General features: G+C 41.8%; 1 protein-coding gene across 2 annotated transcripts; it reads right to left on the bottom strand.

Annotated features, from left to right (window-relative positions):
- On the bottom strand, positions 1–14,002 carry ZRANB2 (zinc finger RANBP2-type containing 2). 2 transcript variants are annotated; one of them, XM_084636131.1, is made up of 10 exons: positions 13,776–14,002; positions 12,606–12,658; positions 12,387–12,495; positions 10,961–11,043; positions 9,535–9,611; positions 8,352–8,489; positions 7,065–7,237; positions 3,431–3,517; positions 646–810; positions 1–109 (listed from the first exon to the last, which is right to left on the bottom strand). In XM_084636131.1, exons 1-10 carry the CDS (start codon positions 13,829–13,831, stop codon positions 46–48), a joined length of 1,005 nt encoding a protein of 334 aa, XP_084492257.1. In that variant the 5' UTR covers positions 13,832–14,002; the 3' UTR covers positions 1–45. The 2 variants fall into 2 exon arrangements, with proteins under 2 accessions (XP_084492257.1, XP_084492258.1); XM_084636132.1 differs by having other exon boundaries at positions 13,722–14,001.
- Positions 14,003–18,891: the final 4,889 nt, after the last annotated feature.

The raw sequence follows: 18,891 nt of genomic DNA, 5'->3' as shown, positions 1-18,891 counted from the left end.
TGGACTGGATTTTTTTTTTTTTTTTAAGATGTGAACTTTAATACATTATTTCTTTTTAGAACTTGTACGGGAACCAGAATGGGAAGATCCAGATGACGACCTGCGGCGTCTGTAAGATACAAACAGAGAAAGCATGCAAAGAAGTAAGTTCAAATTAATTTGATCACTCACACCCACAATAGTTAGAAGACTAATTTATTTGATGGGGTAGTATATAAACTGAACATGTAAATCTGAAACCTTCTGTTTAGGTTCACTAATGTATTACACTTTTTAGTATTAAATTTGCCACACTTCATATTAAATTTACAATTCCTTGATGTCACAGTATTCATTTATGAAAATTAATCAAGCAACGGAGTACATTAGCCCTTTCAAACACTGAAAGAATGGTAATCTAGGTCTTTTTCTATGGAACATGGTCCTAACAGGAGATTTTGCAAAGAAAATGTTTTAAAACCATCAAAAAAATCTATGTTTTAAAAAACAGCATGGTAATTGGGAGAGGGAGGGCGAAAACCTATTTCTAAATACCAAAATGAATAACTGATAAAATTCAATCCTTTCCCAGTTCATTTTATTTCTTCAGAAAGTGTATTACACACATTTTAAATGCACCCATTCTTATTCTACATAAACCCAAACCTTTCGGGTGACCGTGATCTCGATCGTCTTTTTTTGCGATCACCGGGCGAAGAAGATCTAGAGCGACTCCGCTTCTTGCCTCTCTCAGGGGAAGATGATGAACGAGAGCTTGAGTAAGATCTTTTTCTTGGGGTTGAAGACCCCCTGTGGGACCTGGAGCTGGATCTTTATTGATTAAGAAATAAATTTGATTTAATTTGTGCATAATACAAAGAAGTCAGCAAAAGTCTACTACAGAGTTCAGATCCAAGAACATTCAATACAAGATTTGCCACAACATTTTACAAAATGTATTTGTAGGTATTTTAATACTTACTTCTTAGTTAATAGCCAATAAGAACTTCTATCTTAACAATGAAAATACTTATTTATAAAGTAATGCTTTTGAAATATGGTATTGTGGACCAGTGGTTTGGGAATCTTTTCCCAGTGTTCTCCAGAATTAAGCTTTTTGTTAAACATACTGCAGGAGACTGGGATGAGAGATGGCCTACAAGAAGATTATACTCGTGCTAAGTAGTACAGTCCATAAAGTGAGAGGCTGGAGAACTACAGATTTAATAAGCTATTTAAAAATCATGTTTCATTTTACCATTAGTACACATATCCATTATGGATCATTAAACCAAGGCTACTTCAAAAATAAACTGCCTAAAAAAATTACTAAAATTGGAAGAAATCTCAAAAATGGCCATTCCCCCCCACCCAAATTCACCTATTTGAGTTTGCAAGACTTTTGCTAAACTGAATTTTAATAAACTAAAAATGTTAGCAAAATACCTTGCATGGCATTTTCTCATCTATGTTTACAAAAATCAGCTACTTTCTCAAGAAAAAAAATCATATTTGTGGATCTGAAAAAGCTGCCGGACAAGGTGATGGAAATAGAATTTAGGACCTTCTGACTTCAAGCCCAATGTTAAATCCACCAGACAAAGACGACTTGCTGACAGTACTTTTTCAGATATCAAACATGCATATTTTTCTGCAGAAATGTTTCACAATCTTTTGTAAATAATAAAGTACTCACAAATGCTACTCTGAAACCTGTCACAAATGTTAAGCAATTTAATAGACAGGAAGGTCTGAAATCCAGTTTTTAAACCAATTTTGTACCCTAAAAATAACTTGTTCTGAACTTGTTGCTTCAGTACCAACGGGGTGTCAAATAATAACTTGCTTTGTCTTTTATTACTTAACTTCATAGCAGTTGCAATTCTCACTATGCTAAAATTCAGACTAATCCCCAGGACAAATATAGCCAATATGGACATTGGGCAAATGCAGGATGAATGAGGGAGTAATCCTTCCCTCAGAGCAGCTAAACAACCGTTTCAGAAGATACATCCACACTGCACACCACTGGCTGCAGCATGTAGAGTAAGTGTAGCTCCATGCCACAGTGAAAAAGCAGGATGCGTGCACACTTCAGTATGCAGCTACATGGGGCAATGAAAGGCTCTGGCAGGGGGGAGGGAGTGGGAACCTTTTCCCACTCCCTCCCCCCTGCCAGAGCCTTCCCCTCCTCCCAAAGTCTTTCACTGTGGTGGGGCAAGGCTCCAGCAGCTCCCTGCTGCTGGAGCCTTTCCCTACCACAGGGAGTTGCTGGAGCTTCTCTGTCCACTGTTGGAGTCTTCCCCAGCAGGGGAGGAAAGCTCCAGCAGCAGAGCCTTTCCCCACTGCCAAAGTCTTTCCCTACACTACACTGCTAAAAACAACAGTGTGGACAGAGAGGCACTGCTTGGCTGTGTAGAGAGCCATGCAGAGTATTTACCATAAGCGTCAGGTGTATCTTTATCCAAACATTCACTATCTACACCATTTATACTGTGGTCAGAGAGGTGGGGAGGGGAGTTCACATGCTGCCATAAGGAGTGTGCAACGTAAACATACCCATAGTGGCTGTATGGAGCACTTCCACAGTTTTCTCTTTAGGAGATAATGGAATCCCTGCTTATACCCCACCCCTTAAATGAGAACACTCAAGAAGTCAGTGCCATACAAGGGATGCAAGATTATTTTTAGATGCCCTGTCCCACTTGTTTCACACCATAGGGGCCATCTCCAGGAATGGAAAGAAGAGGTGGATTTGCATTCTACTGCAGAAACTTCTGTCAACAGAAAGCCTCAGTGAACTCATCACAAGGACTAACTGCTAGCTTTGGCTGCCATGCACAGTTCAATAATTGCTATACAAAAAGACCAGCTAAATCAGACTCTAATGAGTATACCCAGAAAATCTGGACCAAGTCTTGCTTGCCTTGACCACATGTGAGTAATCTCACTGACTTCAGTGGGTTACTTACATGAGTAATTGATCAGTGATTTCACATATTTCCCCCACATTTACAATAATGTTTCAACAGTGTTGTCTAATGGGGGTTCATATACATTACCAACATATACAAAATAAGAATATAGCACATCTTCTAATATTTCACACTTAATCGCCAGAGGAAACAGTAAATAAAGTTGCAAGAATTATTTTAAGCAAAAATATGCATTCAGATTCTCTTGCTTTCACATACAGCAGACATTGGGTTATTCACTTGCCTAGCTTTAGGCGAGACTTTTAAAAATATTCTCATAAAAAAACTTGCATTTTCAAGAATAATTATTTCATTTAATAGTGGTAACTCCTTGGAATACTGGACCTGGGAACAACTGATTTCCATGCTGAAAATGAGTTAAGTCAAAATAGTTTTTTAGAGAAACAAACAAGCAATCAGTTCTGCTACCCTTTTAATTTCTCTCTGCAAAGCAGAGAGAAAACTACCTCATTCACCTTGATTTCGACCCACGAGATCTAGAATGTTCTCTGGAAGTGGAACGAGATCTTGATCTGGAACTGGAAGAGCTTCTTGAATGGGACCTGAAACAACATGGAGGATTTTTCCAATACTTAAACAGCCTTATGAGATATGATTATTGTAAAATTACTTCTAGAATTTTGCTCAATGCATACGAGTATCTGAAATACTAGTTCTTAAAATCTGAAGCTTTTCAAAAATTAATATTCATTTTCTTTCATAAATTGTTTTTAACAATATGCAGATGCAGCTATTTATCATACATTAAGGTACTTGGGGCCCAGATTCATGAAAGAGATAAACACATTTGGTCTTTAAAGTTTTGCCAGATTGTACATTGGAGTCATTTATCTACTTTCAACTGTTAATGGATAAATTCTAGTCAGAAGTTCCAATATATAAGGAATGGCATAAAGAAGTTAAGGTTTTTATTAATGGCTTCCTATTAAGATACTGAAAGTTGTCATTAGAACTATTAGTTAAATTGTGAAAGCAGACAAAGTAAGTAGGGTAGCAGTTATTCGGTAAAGTTAATAAAATGATTGCTTACCCATTAACTATTTCATGAATCCAACCCAAATCTTGAATTTGCACCTTAATGGGACACCATCACCTTGGATTTTTAGAAGTGTATTAAATTAGGAGTCCTAGTATCTGATATAGTATTCCAAAAACACTATCATGAACGTTTCTTAAACAAATTATTTAAAAAGTGTCAAGATTTGTTATTCACTTGTTGATATTTAGAAGGCTGTTTTCAGCAAGTGCGAAACTGCCTATAATCAGTCTCATTGTTTCCTCTGTATAAAAGGCACAATGCACACACAAGAGTAAATTTTTTTGCTAACTTATGGAAATCTCAGGTATTAAAAACATTGTAAAGTTACAAGTAAACTAATTTTAGAGTAGCAGCCGTGTTAGTCTGTATCTGCAAACAGAACAAAAGTACTTGTGGCAACTTAGAGACTAATAAATTTATTTAAGCATAAGCTTTCGTGGGCTACAGCCCACTTCATCAGATGCATGCAGTGGAAAATACAGTAGGACGATTTTATATACACAGAGAACATGAAACAATGGGTGTTCCCATACACACTATAACGAGAGTGATGAGTTAAGGTGAGCTATTACCAGCAGGAGAGACTACAAAACCTTTTGTAGTGATAATCAAGATGGGCCATTTGTATTTTCCAACTGTATTTTCCACTGCATGCATCTGATGAAGTGGGCTGTAGCTCACAAAAGCTTATGCTCAAATAAATTTGTTAGTCTTTAAGGTGCCACAAGTCCTCCTGTTCTTTTAAAGTAAACTAATGCAATTTTCAAATTGATGGGGTCTCCTTAAAATGCAAGCTGGTATAACTGTAATTATTTTGAAGACAAGACATGTCAAATCAAATTTTAATAATCTTTTCAGGCACTATTTGGTCAATTAATTCCATAACTCCCAATAAATATTGTTACCATTGTCTCTATTTCATCATATTATGCAGAACAAGAATAGCCTGCACTTTTATTTCCAGCAAGATAAGATTTATGTTTCTAAAAAACAAAAAAATCCTTCAAGGAGAACTCAAAACCCTTTGAACATACATTTATGTTTAATTAAATGAAGACTCAGCCCAATGTTGAGAATATGTATTGAAGTACCCATGACAAGATTACACGCAACACTGGGAGATCCCAGGAGAAACAAAATAAATTAAACTACTTTTCATCAACTTTGAGGGTTGTGAATTTATGTTTGACCCTTCATCTGAGCTGATAGTACTTTATACTTTTAAAAAAAAAAAAATATGACAGATAATCTTATTTGCATTCCAGTAGTTCCCATGCAGTAGGTGCAGTTCACACAGGATGACACAGTCCCCGCCTCACAGAGCTCAGACTCTAAGATGAAGGGTGGAAGAAGAGAAATGAAACGTACTATCAAAATGTGTTTTTTGATAAACAAATTGGCAAGTGCCAATCAGCTCTGCCAATAATATTTGGTTAGCTTCTTGTAGGCACTATAGCCTATGTGGGCCTTATGGAGGCATTTCAAGGAAAGGATAGTGATCTATGGATCTGTTCATGGAGGGCATTCTGTATAGGAGAAACTTTATGCAGTGAAAAAGGGGAATTCAGTAGCGGATTCAAAAGTCAGGCAAGGATCGTGCACTTAGCAAATGAGTTTTGAATGGACCGTGCAGGGGCAATGTGGTGTCATGTAGGCCAAGTAAAGCATTTAATATACACATCCTGACACAAATGAAAAAGGAAAGCTGATTTTCACGTATTTGAAATCCTGGCCACTTCAGAGACAAAAGCAAAGTGTGCCTCACTTACCTTAAAGTCTGGCAAAACAATAGCTGATATTTTAAAGAGAGAAGCAGTTTAAGTGTTGAGACCATCCTAATGGATTTTTCTGCGGGTGCAAATTCTCCTAAACCAAGAGGCTATTCACCAAGTTTCAACTTGGGCAATTTATTATGGTTAAATTGAAGCTTCCTCCTACAATAACTAATTCTTAGCTATACTACTACTAGTTAGGTATCTGTGGGTTAATCTTACGTTTGTTAGTATTAAGGAGCTTAAGAAATAGAGATATTTTGCAACCAACTAGTAAAATGATGTGTTTATTAAATGGTTGCTTCGCTACTGATTTGAGAATAAGCTTTTCTGTGTTCTCTTTAAATGTGCAAATTAGAGCTTTTATCTGGCCTCACTGAGACCCACGTAGACCCTGCAAACTCAGTTAAGATCATCTTCCTTGCCTGATGTTCTAACCCAGTGGTTCTCAAACTTGTTCCACCACTTGTGCAGGGAAAGCCCCTGGCGGGCTGCGCCTGTTTGTTTACCTGCCGCATCCGCAGGTTCGGCCGATCGCGGCTCCCAGTAAGTCCCTCGGCCCGCGCTGCTTCCAGCAGCTCCCATTGGCCTGGAGCAGCGAACCGCAGCCACTGGGAGCCTCGATTGGCCGAACCTGCTGATGCGGCAGGTAAACAAACCAGCCAGGCCCGCCAGGGGCTTTCCCTGCACAAGTGGTGGAACAAGTTTGAGAACCACTGCTCTAACCACATCATAATTATCTTAATCAATCATTCCACTGACTTCCCCTTTTCTACCACATGAAACTCAAATTTCTTATCTTCACCTTCAAGGCATTTTCCAATAGTGGCCTTCTACTTTATCTGCTCTGATTGCATTACCTCCTACTTTACTATCCCCGCCTCCCAGTTTGTCTACTTTTCTCCCAACAATCCTCAGTACTTCCAAAAAAGCATCTATTTCACATTAAATGCGACTACTTAATAGCAAGCCAAAAGGACTACACATAGTTTTGAAAACATGCTAGCTTTCCTGTTTTTATAAGCCATATTTGTTACAGATACAGCTGAAACATTAACTCACTGAAAGCGAAGTGATAAACTAAAAGAAGTCCTCACTTTTAAAACTGTGGAGCTACAAAAGGCCATTATAAAAATGTAATCTACCTGCGTAAACTGAATATATAAAACTGTCACATTAACAACTGAAACTATAAGTCAATCAAGAAAAAAAGATGTAAATAAAGAAGTTAGATACTGACATTTTGCCTGGCGTTACCCTTGACCTGTACCCGTTTACCTTGACCTAGACCTTGAGCTTGAGTGGGAGGATGAGCGCGATGAAGATTGTGAGTGGGAAGATCGAGACTTAGAGCGACTGCGCCTGTTGGATTTCTTTTTCTTATTAGCATCTTCTTCCTCGCTGGCATCAAGATTATATTTTGAGAGATCAGCCTCATCTTCATCCTCATCCTGAAAAAATGCAGACTGTTAGTTAGGTTTGGAGACTTAAATATGAAGAAAATATGCAGAAAGCAGGATTACATTTTAGACTATTTTCATTTGGAGTAGTAGTTTTTACTTGCTCTTGTCTGTAGTTTATTTGGAGCATATTGCCAATCTTTTCAAATCCGTTTTTTTAGTTCTCTTTTGTTAAGATAACAAAAAACCCTCAAGCATTGAGTGCAGCTTGTTAAAAATCAAATAGCTACATAAAAACAATTTCAGAAACAGCAATAAAATAGGACTGAAAAAAGTGATCCTCAAAAACCTGCATAATGACTGAATAATTAAAAAGTTAGGTAGTGAATTATAATGCCAGCATTTGTATTACAGTTCAGTGTCTTAAAAAAAATGAGACAAAGATTTTGGGCAGATGTCTGGCAGAAGTCTCAGGCTCAGAGGAAGTCTATCTCACTACCAAACTTAGGTTCCAATTCTGCAAATTCCTCACTGATTTTGGTCAGTGTGTAAAAGTAAACATGTGCACAAGTCTTTTCATGATCATGGTCTAAAAGGAACAACTAATATTTAACAATCACTCTGTATTAAAAACAAAACTGCAGATCAGGAGAATATTTATTTCAATTTTATAGCTAAAAATAAAGCCAGCATCATTTAACAGAAGACATCTGGAACATGTCTAGTCCATGTTGACATTTATTTTAGATATTTTGAAAACATCAGAAATAGTGCAGCAGTAAAGATTTTAGTGTGCATTTTCACCATACTCTACTGGATCTACCTATTAAGACATCCTATATAAACATATATTTCTCACAATGATTAATTCTGTTCCCAAAGTTAAAATATAAATGTAAGTTTAAGTGATAAGATTCTGACAGCAGTCATTCAAAGCAACAAATACAGAGTTCAGGCTGACAAACTCTCCTCAGCTCATGCATTCTTCCAATACACACATATCCCACTCCAAGATGTATACGGAGGTTAGGAGAGCATATCATCCTTACTTATAACTTATGTATTGTATAACAATACTGATTTACAAGCAGCTAAGAATTAAGGCCAATCTCACTTAGTAAGAACACAGTATGTTAGCAGTAATAAAGAACAAGGATTATTTTACCTCATCCAGTTTATACTTGGAAAGATCTTCATCCTCATCCTCTTCTTCTTCCCCTTCAGATTCCTTATCTTCTACTTCCTTCAGGATAGATGCAGGCCCAACTGGCTTCCCTCTGTATTTTTTCTTTTTGCGACCAAACTAATTGCAGATAAATAATGTAAGTGACACACACTTTGTTTCTGTCCACTCCACCATAAGTAAGACTAATTACAGTATATTAAACAAGCAGCCTCCTACGAGCTAATATGAAAAGACTATAATGAACTAAGACTTTTGTAAGACTCGTGGGAAAAAGTGAAAAATAGTAAAGACAACTTTCATTACAAATAAAAAAAAATATTGCTGTGTGGAGACAGAGAAGGCAAATTTCTACCATGAAATCTTAGTTGAATGACCCAAAAGTACTCAGCAAAAACCTACTGTAGATCTAAAATAAAGACACATCCCAATGTCTATATTCTGATAAATTCATCAATAATCTGGATGTAATCAAACAGCATGTGCTTTACAAGACTGCTTTATAACAGACTTCAGTATATTTGGGAAGCAGTAGGAGCACCCTAAAGAAAATAGCATAGGAAATCTAAAGCAGATCTTGCAAGCAGTTAAACTAATGAAACACGAACCACAGTTAAATTTAATTTCTAACTGATTTTTAGACGTTTACCCCCCACACCTTTCCAGATTCAACATGAATTCTGCTTCACATATGAATCGGCAAGAGATGTAATTCAAAAGATTTGTACAGCTAGCTTCCCTCACCCTGAGCCTGGGTGGCTGAGGCTTGGTCTACGCCTAAAACTTAGGTCGACGTAGCTACATCACTCAGAAAAATTTCATGAACAGAGGGATGTGGTCAGGTCAACCTAAGGTAGCTGTAGCTAGGTCAAAGCTTGAACCCCACTACTGATGGCAGCTAGGTCAATGGAACAATTCTTCTGTTGCCCTCGCATCTCAAGGGGGTGGATTTACTACAGCAACAGAAAACCCCCTTCCTTCGCTGCAAGAAGTGTCTACACTACAATGCTATAACTGCAGCTGTGTTCATTGTAGTGCTTGCCGCATAGACATACCCTGAGTTAGTTTCTTAAGCCAGGCTTCCCTGCCAGATACGTGCTCTTAAACACAAATCTCTTCATTTTAACTTATGTTCCTCCAATGTAATAATTATACATAATCTCACCTCATCATATTCCCCATCTGATTCTTCACGTTCTATATACTCAACATTCTCTCTTTCATTAAAACCTCCTCCATATCCTGCAAATTAGAATGTAAAATAAGAATGCACTACATAATCCCTTATATTGTGTAAATTCAATTACGTTAAATACAAAGTCTTTGGTAAATACTTTTATTATGCCACATTTGATTAAAATCCAATAGAAGATGTTTCTAGATGTATAAGTTATCATGAAACCTACACCAAGAATGTTATGCAATCTGAAAGGAAGCAGACATTGAACTGTTCTCACACAAGTGTATCAAAAATAGTTTTTACATATCTAATTGAGAAGCTGAGGTAAGCTTTGAGGTAAATGAAAGAAATACATTCCACTGCAACTGTTTACGTAACTAAGGGCCAAGTGCCACAAAGGAGCCATAATTAGGCTGCAAATGCCCAGCAGAGAATCACTCTTGCATAGGAAAACACCCTGCTGAAGCATCTGTGCTGCAGCCAGACTCTGCCTCTCCTTCTGACCCACAGGGCATGTCAGGGCAGAGAGGGCTTTGCTCCACCACTGCCATACTTCCATGATGTAGGGTCCATTATAGTCCATAACGCAGAAGTGGAATTTAATATTCCTTGCTAGCAGTTTTAAGTTGAATACAATCAAGAGTGGGCCTGAGAATCAAGAAAGTTGAAACACAATCCCTGTCACCCTATAGATTTGCCAGGCAAATTTGGCTCAGGGGATAATCTAGTCCCCCAAAAATATTTTTTGCACGTTTTGTTTAACCCTACATTTATAGGGCGATCTCAGAAGGAAAGCAGAGGAAAACGGAATATCACTGAGTTGACATTTCTGCTTAAAGCACAATTTCTGCTACAAGCACATTTTTGCTTAAAGAACATTCAGTTCCAACTACAACATGGTTGCAACCCTGACCTAGTTATAATATGGTTCCATTTTGTAATGCAGATGGCACTTTATTATATCCAAAACATGACCAAGGCTATCGCTTGATTATGAAATAGTTATGGTCCATTCTATATTACAAACTGGAAATGTGTTGTAACCTACTACTGACTTATAAGTTTAGTGTAGATGGTCTCTATGGCTACATATCAGAAATTCAAAATTAACATCTCCTGGGCTTAAGCATAATCTGTTGGAAATTTATTTAAGAATTTGTTTTAATACTGTATCTTCATGAAAACTGAGGAAGTGGTTTAAACTGTATGACCTTAGGGGATTTCCTGAGGTGAACCACTGTCACACTTGTATTTTACATACTAGTAATACTTAGCACATATATAGACTTACAAGGATGGGATATGCAAAAGGAAGACTAGTTAGCATTGCTACACCTATTAAAAATGACTACTTGATTTAAGTTAAGTTTATGAAGAGAACTGAATATTTAAACATGCAAATTCATCTTACCTGTCCTTTCCTCCAGTTTTGCATACTTTGGAGTATTACACATATTACATTCTGATCTCCTGGCCCAGTTCACATTGCCACAACTTTATGGGGGGGAGGGAAAAGAAAGTAAGTGTAAAAATGCAACATTTTATTTCACGTTAAAGAGCTTGGGAATTAGGCAACATGCTCCAGAAAAAAATGAAATCAATTTATATCGATTAGCTGTGATTTAAGTTCACTACTAAACAAATAGGCAATTGTAACATCACCAGGGCCTACTCTTGCAATACTTATGTACACGCAACTCCCAGAGAAGTCTATAAGAATTTTGCCAGCATAAGGATCACAGGCTTGAGTCATGTAGTCAACCCAAAGAGCCCCAAGAGAGGCACAGCTATGATCAAGATTAAAATGCATATACATGCACATATCTAGAGCAAATCATATTATAGTAATAAAATGGCATATATTCGGGCATAAAAGGAATTTTCACATCATAACTGCACAGAAATCATTTTTACCTGTAACTTTTTTTCAAGGGTTCTATATATATTGGGGAAAGGTGCTTGGATTATTAAAAAAGGCAGCAGAGGTAGAAGACAACAGAGGAAGAATGGAAAATAGTGGGAAAAAGACAAGAATTGGGGGTGGAGGGGGGATAGGAGAGCATGAATCCAAAGTGTATGAACACAGGTGCAAGTGCAAGTTGTAAAGCTGAAATTTGACATAAACGTCAACTAGAATTCAATTAGCATTTTCTGGAGATGGAAAAATATTCTAATAAGTACAGGTTTCAGAGATTGGAAATTTTATGTAGAATTAACAAAGACGGAATAGATAAATCAAAACTAAGAGGGTCTCAGGAGATACGAAGCTTGTCGTAAAATCAGGGTATCAGAAAAAAATCTGTTTCCATAAAAGTTTCAAACAATACAAGTATTCATATGAATGAAGTTTGTGAAAAAACAATTTCTCTGTACTTTTCCCTTCTTTTGCACCTTCCGAAACTTCACAAAGTCACTATGAAGTAAGTTTTATTCTCCCACTCGCATCTCTTTTTAAAAAAAATCCACACACACAGTAGCCTGTGAACTGAAGTAACTTGCCTATAGTCAGACAGGAAGTTTTTCAGCCAGATCAGGAACAGAACACATATTTCCAATCCTGTGCTATAATCAAAAGACCATCCTGTCTGTCAAAGCCACACTGATTAAATATTTGTCGTCCAGAAAAAACTAAAACTAAAAACTAATCTAATGTGAAAACATATAAAACCTATTTCAAAAAGCACAAAAAAAAAAAAAAAGTCGGTCCCAATTTCTCTTGCCTACTCACTAAAAGCCACATTGATTCTGACTGAGTTAAATATCCAAGATACATAACCTTTTAGTCAATTAAAAAGGTTTGTGGCAGGAATAATATTTAAGTTTCAAAACCAACATACGTTTTACATTGCCAATCATTAGCACTGAACAGGCCACGGCTCTTTTCAGCAAGCGTCTTCCCTATTTCAGTCCCTCCAGCTTTCATCATTTTGGCTTCAGTTGTTTTTTCTGAAAACAGATTAAAAAAATAATTTTCAAGAAGTTTCTTATAAGATTGAACATTTCATTCTTTTTGGGGGATGAGAGAGAAGGGAAATCAAAATGGGAAAGATAGTCACCTCGACCACATCTGTTACAGCTGGTTCTTCTAGCAAAATTAACATTTCCACACCTGAAAAAAGAAATATATTCTTATGAAGGGCAATGAACAGTTTTTTTAAAAAGGGGAGAGGATAAAGATGATAGCAATTAGTATTCGGAAAATATTTTAAAGATGAAAATTCCTATAAAGTTTTCTTTGTTTTGCAAAATGAATCATGACATTTTCCCACCTTAAATGATTTTAATGTTGGTAACTTAATTTTTGTAGCTAAAATAAAACTGTTATAGAAACTCAAAGAACCTTTTAAAAATGACTTTTTGTTTTCTAACTTCTGACATAAATAAGCTGTTTATAACAGGGTGGCTAGTTTTCCTTTTGTTGTACAAATACACATTTCAGACCAGCAAAAAACAAACCAAAAAAAGGCCACTGGCCATTTTATTTTGTCAGGATTCTCTGCTTCACAATAATAGCAGTAGGACCTTCATTAACTGTAAACATCTGGCAAAAGTTGGCAAATATTTTGTATTTCATAAAGCACTCCGGGCAAATATCTCACTTTCTTTATTAAATATTTTCTCAAAAGACACGGGAACCAAACTGAAGAACTATAAATAAGCCTGAAGGATTGTTGGGTTTCACGGCAGATTTGTAAGTACCCGGTACTCCTGTAGCCATGACACTTTCCAGTTTATGGTCCTGATTCTGCAATGTTTCTGCTCAGACACACCCCTGCACCGACAGACCCCTACCGACAGCGATCGGGCTCTGGGGAGGCACACGGGATCAGGGCCCGTTCGCTTTCTGTGCGGTGCAGAGCTGCCATCGCGTCACCGCCCCGAGAGCGCAGTGACCCTGGGGTGCCGTCCGTAGAGGAGCTGAGCCCCCCGGGCGGGGAGGCCTTTGAGTTGCAGGGCGCCGATCTAAAAGGCGTTATTCATATCTCGGGCCCCACTGAGGCAGCCTGAGGCAGCCGGGACGCCCGCAGGGAGGAAGGTGCTAAGAGGCAGGGGTGCGTCTGAGCAGAAGCCACCCGTCCGTTCAACAGCCTCGCAAACGGCGCCTCCGGTGCCCTGTAGGGAGAAGACTCGAGGACGTTGAGCTCCCCCGAGTCCCGCTTCCCTCCCCTCACCGGGAGGCCCTGGGGCCCCGCCCCGCGTCCGTGGCGGCCCCGGGCCCCCCTCACTTCTTGTCCGGGCAGATCCAGTCCCCGTCGCTGACTCGGAAATTCTTCGTCGACATCTTGGTCCACCACGTCCAGAGCCGAGCGTCGCGGCAGGGCCGGGGTCCTGCGTCTGGCGGGGCTGCCTCGTAGCGCCTGTTTCCCGCGATCAGCCACCAGTGTCGGAGCGCACAGGGCCCAACCCAGCCCTGCCCGAAGAAACACGCCGAAGGGCAGCCGTGCGGCGCGGGTTGTAATCAGGCATTGGAATAGACACCCTGCGCGGCCGGGAAGGGGAGGCGGCGCGGAGAGTGCCCCCTAGGGGCCGGAGGACCCCATGGGTGGGAGCGCGGGCGGGGCTGAGGGTTAGAATGGGAAGTGGCGGAGGGAAGCAAAGGGAGGGAGGGAGCGGGGAGAGAGAGTGTGGTGGGAGCGGGAGGGGCAGGGGCGACCCTATTTCCCAAAGAGAAAATGGGACATCCCAGGTGCCCCCCTCCCCCACACATGAGGCTGTTGCTGGAACCCATCCCGCCCCGCTGGCACGCTGCCGCCCCTGCCCAGCTCTGCCTTTCCCCCTGCAGGAGGGGGCTGGCAGCTCTGACTGCTCCTGCCCTCCACCCCCAGCCCACTGCACATTACTCGGCACCACACCCCACTTTTTTGACAACAATGAGCATTTGTCCCATTTGCTCTGTGTTTTCCCCAGGAATTGAAATGGGGGCGGTGTTCACATTTATGGGGGGGGGGAGTGTTCAGGGCCAATGAGGGGTGAAACTGTGTGGGTGAAGGTGGGCTGTATGGCACCATAGTAAAAACTACAACATGTTTCATGAACATTTTATTAGATTTTAAAATCATCACACAAATTAAAGTTAGCTACTCAAGCCTTCTGTGAAGCGCTACAACTACATCCTTCTTGGTTTCTTGTTATAATTTTGCACAACTCTTAATGAACTTCTTGAATGCAATGCATTCATCTTTGGTGGCTTCCCATGTGTCGGGTCCTTCCATTCCTTCAACTGATATGCTGATTAGTTCATTCACCTGATCAGGCAGAAGGTGACTTCTTTCAAAACACAAAATTCTATTCAGTGATGAAAAAGAACACTCAACTGTAGCTGTTGTGACTGGGAGTAGCAAGAGATGAATTCCTACTTCTTTCAGCCCAGGAAACATAGCATAAAGATCAGGTCAAACCACTAGTGATGATAAAAAAGAAGTTGAAGTCAATCTTCATTCTCATTTGTCAAATGATATTCCACTCTGTGTTCAAATTCTCTATTCTATCCTGAGCACATGGCAGCCCCATTCCTGGTAGTGCCTTACTCCACTCAACTGTCATATTTCCTCTCAGCCTTTGTTTTGTTAGGCTAAATTGGTATGAAAAGATTTTGAGCAGCTCTAGTTCATTGCCTTAAGCACAGCACTGAGAACATTGTTTTGCCACCATTTACTGAAAACAGGGGAAGAACTGAATAAAATTAACTAAAGAAGGAGAACCAGAAGAAAACGAGAAGGAACCTAAAAAGCGGAGGAATCAGAAGCACCAGAAGCTACTGCAGGGTAACAGCAACAGCAGCAGCGCTGCTGGGACAGAGCGGAAGGACCTAAACAGACAAGAGGCAGAGAAGCCTACAGAGAATAAGCATGCTAGCTATAGTATAAGTTACAGAATAGAAATAGGGCTAATGTATGTGCATACTTAAGATAATAAAGATGAGTATCTGTGGTGTGTGTGTTTGTTACTATGTATAAAAAATTTTGAGTTTATTAAGGTTAGTCAGTTTCCTGCATATGACCTATCACCATGTGCAGAACATAATCACTTAAGCCATTCCAACTGTATAACATTACAGTCTTGGGTACTTTATCTTATATACCTGTGCTAAGGGATTTATGTTTAGATTAATTGTGTTAGGAAAGATGGGTACATTGAATAAAGAAAAGAATTTGTTTTGGAAAAGTGCTGCTTGGGTGTCAATCCTTTGAGCAGAGGGCTGTATCCATGTCCTCCCAGCGGTGCACAGATCTAATCTGTTCTTGGGAGTTTCCTGAAGGCATAGGAAAATCCTTGGTAAATGCTGGCAATTCTACTAGGGCGGGACCCCTCCTTTCACCTTGCAGGAACAGATTAATAGGTCAAGATCTTGGGAACCCAGATAAGCAACAGGAGGGCTACTCTGGGATCCCTGAGTCTGTTCTTAGGGGGGTAACAAAATAAGGTCCTTAAATCTCCTCTCATAAGGTAGGTTCTCCATTCGTCTGGCTATCCTAGTAGCAGTAGTGCAAGTAAGCTGGTATGGTCAGCTATGCCATACTATTAAGACATTTATTGCCAGTACGTCGTACCGGAAAGACACATTCAGTAGCCACTGAACACCGCAGGGCTCTCCTGGGAATCACAGTGGCAAAAGGAGCAGAACATGGGGCTGCCAGGTGACCCCACACCAGCAGCTCCTCCAGCACAGCTGTACCGCTCCCAGCCCCACCCCCAGCCCTGTCCTCCGGCAGGGCTGTACAGACCCCAGACAGGAGATGCAGCTGTGTGGAAGGACTGAAGACAGTAAAGCCATGCTGGAGGACCTGCTGGCGTGGGGCCGCCTGGTGGCCCCACGTTCTGCTCCTTTCACCACTGCAATTCTCTGGAGAGCCCTGCGATTCAGCGGATACCAATTTCTACCCATGGATATCTGTATCCGTGGGTATAAATTTGTATCCATGCAGGGCTCTAGTCCAGGGGAACATTTTTTGTGAGGGGGGTGGGGTTGGGGGGTGACGATGGTGGCAGGGACACAAAGGGTCAGGTGACCCTCCCCAGCTGAAGTGCTCCCACCAGCACGGGCAGGGAGAGGAAGGGGCAGGGCCAGCCTGCTGGAAGGGCAGGTCAGCCTGCTCTCCTCTTCCAGCCACACTGCCTGGGATGCTGCCCGGTGCAGCCCAGCCACTGCCTAGGAGAGCCAGGCACTCTCCCAGGTAGCTGCTGTGCTGCACCAGGCAGCATCCGGGAGTGACTCTGGGGCCTGGCTGCCAGCAGGGCCAGTGCAAGGATGTTTCACGTCCTAGGCGAAACTTCCACCTTGCACCGCCCCCCCGCCCCACCGCGGCAGCTCCCCGCCCCCCCCGGCAGCTCCCCGCTGCCCCCTCCCTCCTTCCCTCCCTCCCTTCCTTCAGCCCGGGGAGCCGCGTGCAGCAGCTCCCCGCCCCAGCTCACCTCTGCTCTGCCTCCTCCCCGAGCACGCTGCCGCTTCTCCCGCCTCCCAAATCAGCTGTTTGGAGCCGCAAGCCTGGGAGGGAGAGAAGCAAAGCGGGGCGGTGCTCAGGGGAGGAGGCGGAGCAGAGGTGAGCTGGGGCGGGGAGTGGTTCCCCTGTGCGCCGCCCCCCCCTTACTTGCTGCAGGCGGCCCTCCCCGCGCCCCCCTGCCCCAGCTTACCTCCGCTCCACTGCCGCCCCCAACCACTTGGCGCCCTAGGCGACTGCCTAGTTTGCCTAGTGGTTGCACCGGCCCTGGCTGCCAGGAAGAACAGCCGAATGCCAAGGGAAGCCGGCACAGTGAGAGGACAGAGCTCCCCCTCGCCAGGTAACATGGGATGGGGAGGAGACCGGGAGAGTACAGGGGCGCCGGGGCTGGAGGTGGGGAACGGAGGAGTCACCTGGGGAGGTCACTTCTACCCCCTTTAGCTGGTGTCCCCCCTTTGTGTCCCTCCCGTGAGTCAACATACCAGTAAGAGTTAAAATCTACTTGCACCACTGTCTAGTAGCCCTTCTTCACATCAGTTCCAGTTTGAATTCATCTTTCCTAAACCTGGGAGACCAGAACTGCATACAGTATTCCAATGCCATGTATAACGTTATTAACACTTCCCTATTTCTAGTGGAAATATCCTGCCTGGGATTACATTCTAGGATTGCATTAGCCTTTTTCACAGCTGCATCACATTGGTGGATTATCGTCATCCTGTGATCGAGCAAGATACTCAGGTCTTTCTCCTCCTGTGTCACTTTCAAATGCTATGTCCCCAGCTTAAGATCAAAAATTCTTGTTAATCTCTAAGTGCATGAGCTTGCACTTTGCACTGTTGTATAGCTGCTGATGCACCCTATGTAGCCTGGCACTTCTGAAGTAGGACCACAAGCACAGACAGGTGGGGGTCACACTGTCATGCAGACCTGGGATGACTAGCAATGGGTCCAGAACTTTCCAGTGGAGAAACCTATATTTCTAGAGCTTTGTGAGCAGCTTGCCCTAACCTCCAGCATTACAACACATGCATGAGGGTGGTCTTGCCAATCCAGAAGTGGGTTGCTCTAACCGTCTGGAAGCTGGCTATTCCAGACGGCTCCAGGTCTATTGCTAACCAGTTTGGTGTTGGAAAGCCAACTGTGGGTAAAGTGGTGGCAGAGGTTTCTGAGGCAATCAGGTGTGTGATTTACCCAAAGGTAGTGGGCATAAACAATATTCCTGAAGTAACTGCTGGTTTTGAGAGAACAAGGTTTCCAAACTATGGTGGGGGCCATTGGTGGGACTCATGTGGCTACAGTGTCCCCCCTCAAGGAGCATATGAGTACATAAACCACAAAGGTTACCACTCCATGGTTATGCAGGCCCTTGTGGACTTCAGAGGCTGATTTATGGATGCCAGCATGGGCAGTACTGGAAAAGTTCATGACAGTAGGGTTTTCTGCCAGTCAGGAGTCAATTTTCATAATCATTCTGAGACATTATTCCCACCAAATGACATTGTCATAAATAGAGTTACTGTCCCCACTGTTAGTCTAGGGACCCCACATAACCCCCTTTGTCTTTGTTTATGAAGCTGTATCCTGCTCTTGGAGGGCCTGGCAAAAGGTTTCTTTATACTTGTGATGGCAGTTCTGGGTGCAGTCCACACCAGTGACGGGTTGTGTCATCACCTACCCTGTAATCCTGAGTGCCTCACAATGTCTTGCTGCTGTAGCTCACAGTCTACGATGCTCCCAGCCAGCCTAAAAGCATATAGTCACACCCTGAGTGTCTATGTGCTTAGATCGCTCTGATTCAGCAGCTCTGAGCCAAGCAGCCTGTGTACAGTCCTGCTCTGGCTTCCACCAGTGTTGATTACAACAAGCAAGGTGACCCAACACACTCCCAGTCCCTAAGTTT

Source organism: Lepidochelys olivacea, assembly GCF_965140295.1.
Source record: "Lepidochelys olivacea isolate rLepOli2 genome assembly, chromosome: 8".
NCBI lineage: Eukaryota > Metazoa > Chordata > Testudines > Cheloniidae > Lepidochelys > Lepidochelys olivacea.
This window is presented reverse-complemented; position numbering and strand designations above follow the sequence as displayed.

Coding starts and splice junctions, on each gene's coding strand:
- ZRANB2 (XM_084636131.1), bottom strand. CDS start 13,831: ATGTCGACGAAGAATTTCCGAGTCAGCGACGGGGACTGGATCTGCCCG. Junction 8,490..9,534: donor CAGATGGGGAATATGATGAG/GTGAGATTATGT, acceptor ATCTGCAATTAG/TTTGGTCGCAAAAAGAAAAA. Junction 3,518..7,064: donor AGCTCAAGGTCTAGGTCAAG/GTAAACGGGTAC, acceptor ATGTTGTTTCAG/GTCCCATTCAAGAAGCTCTT.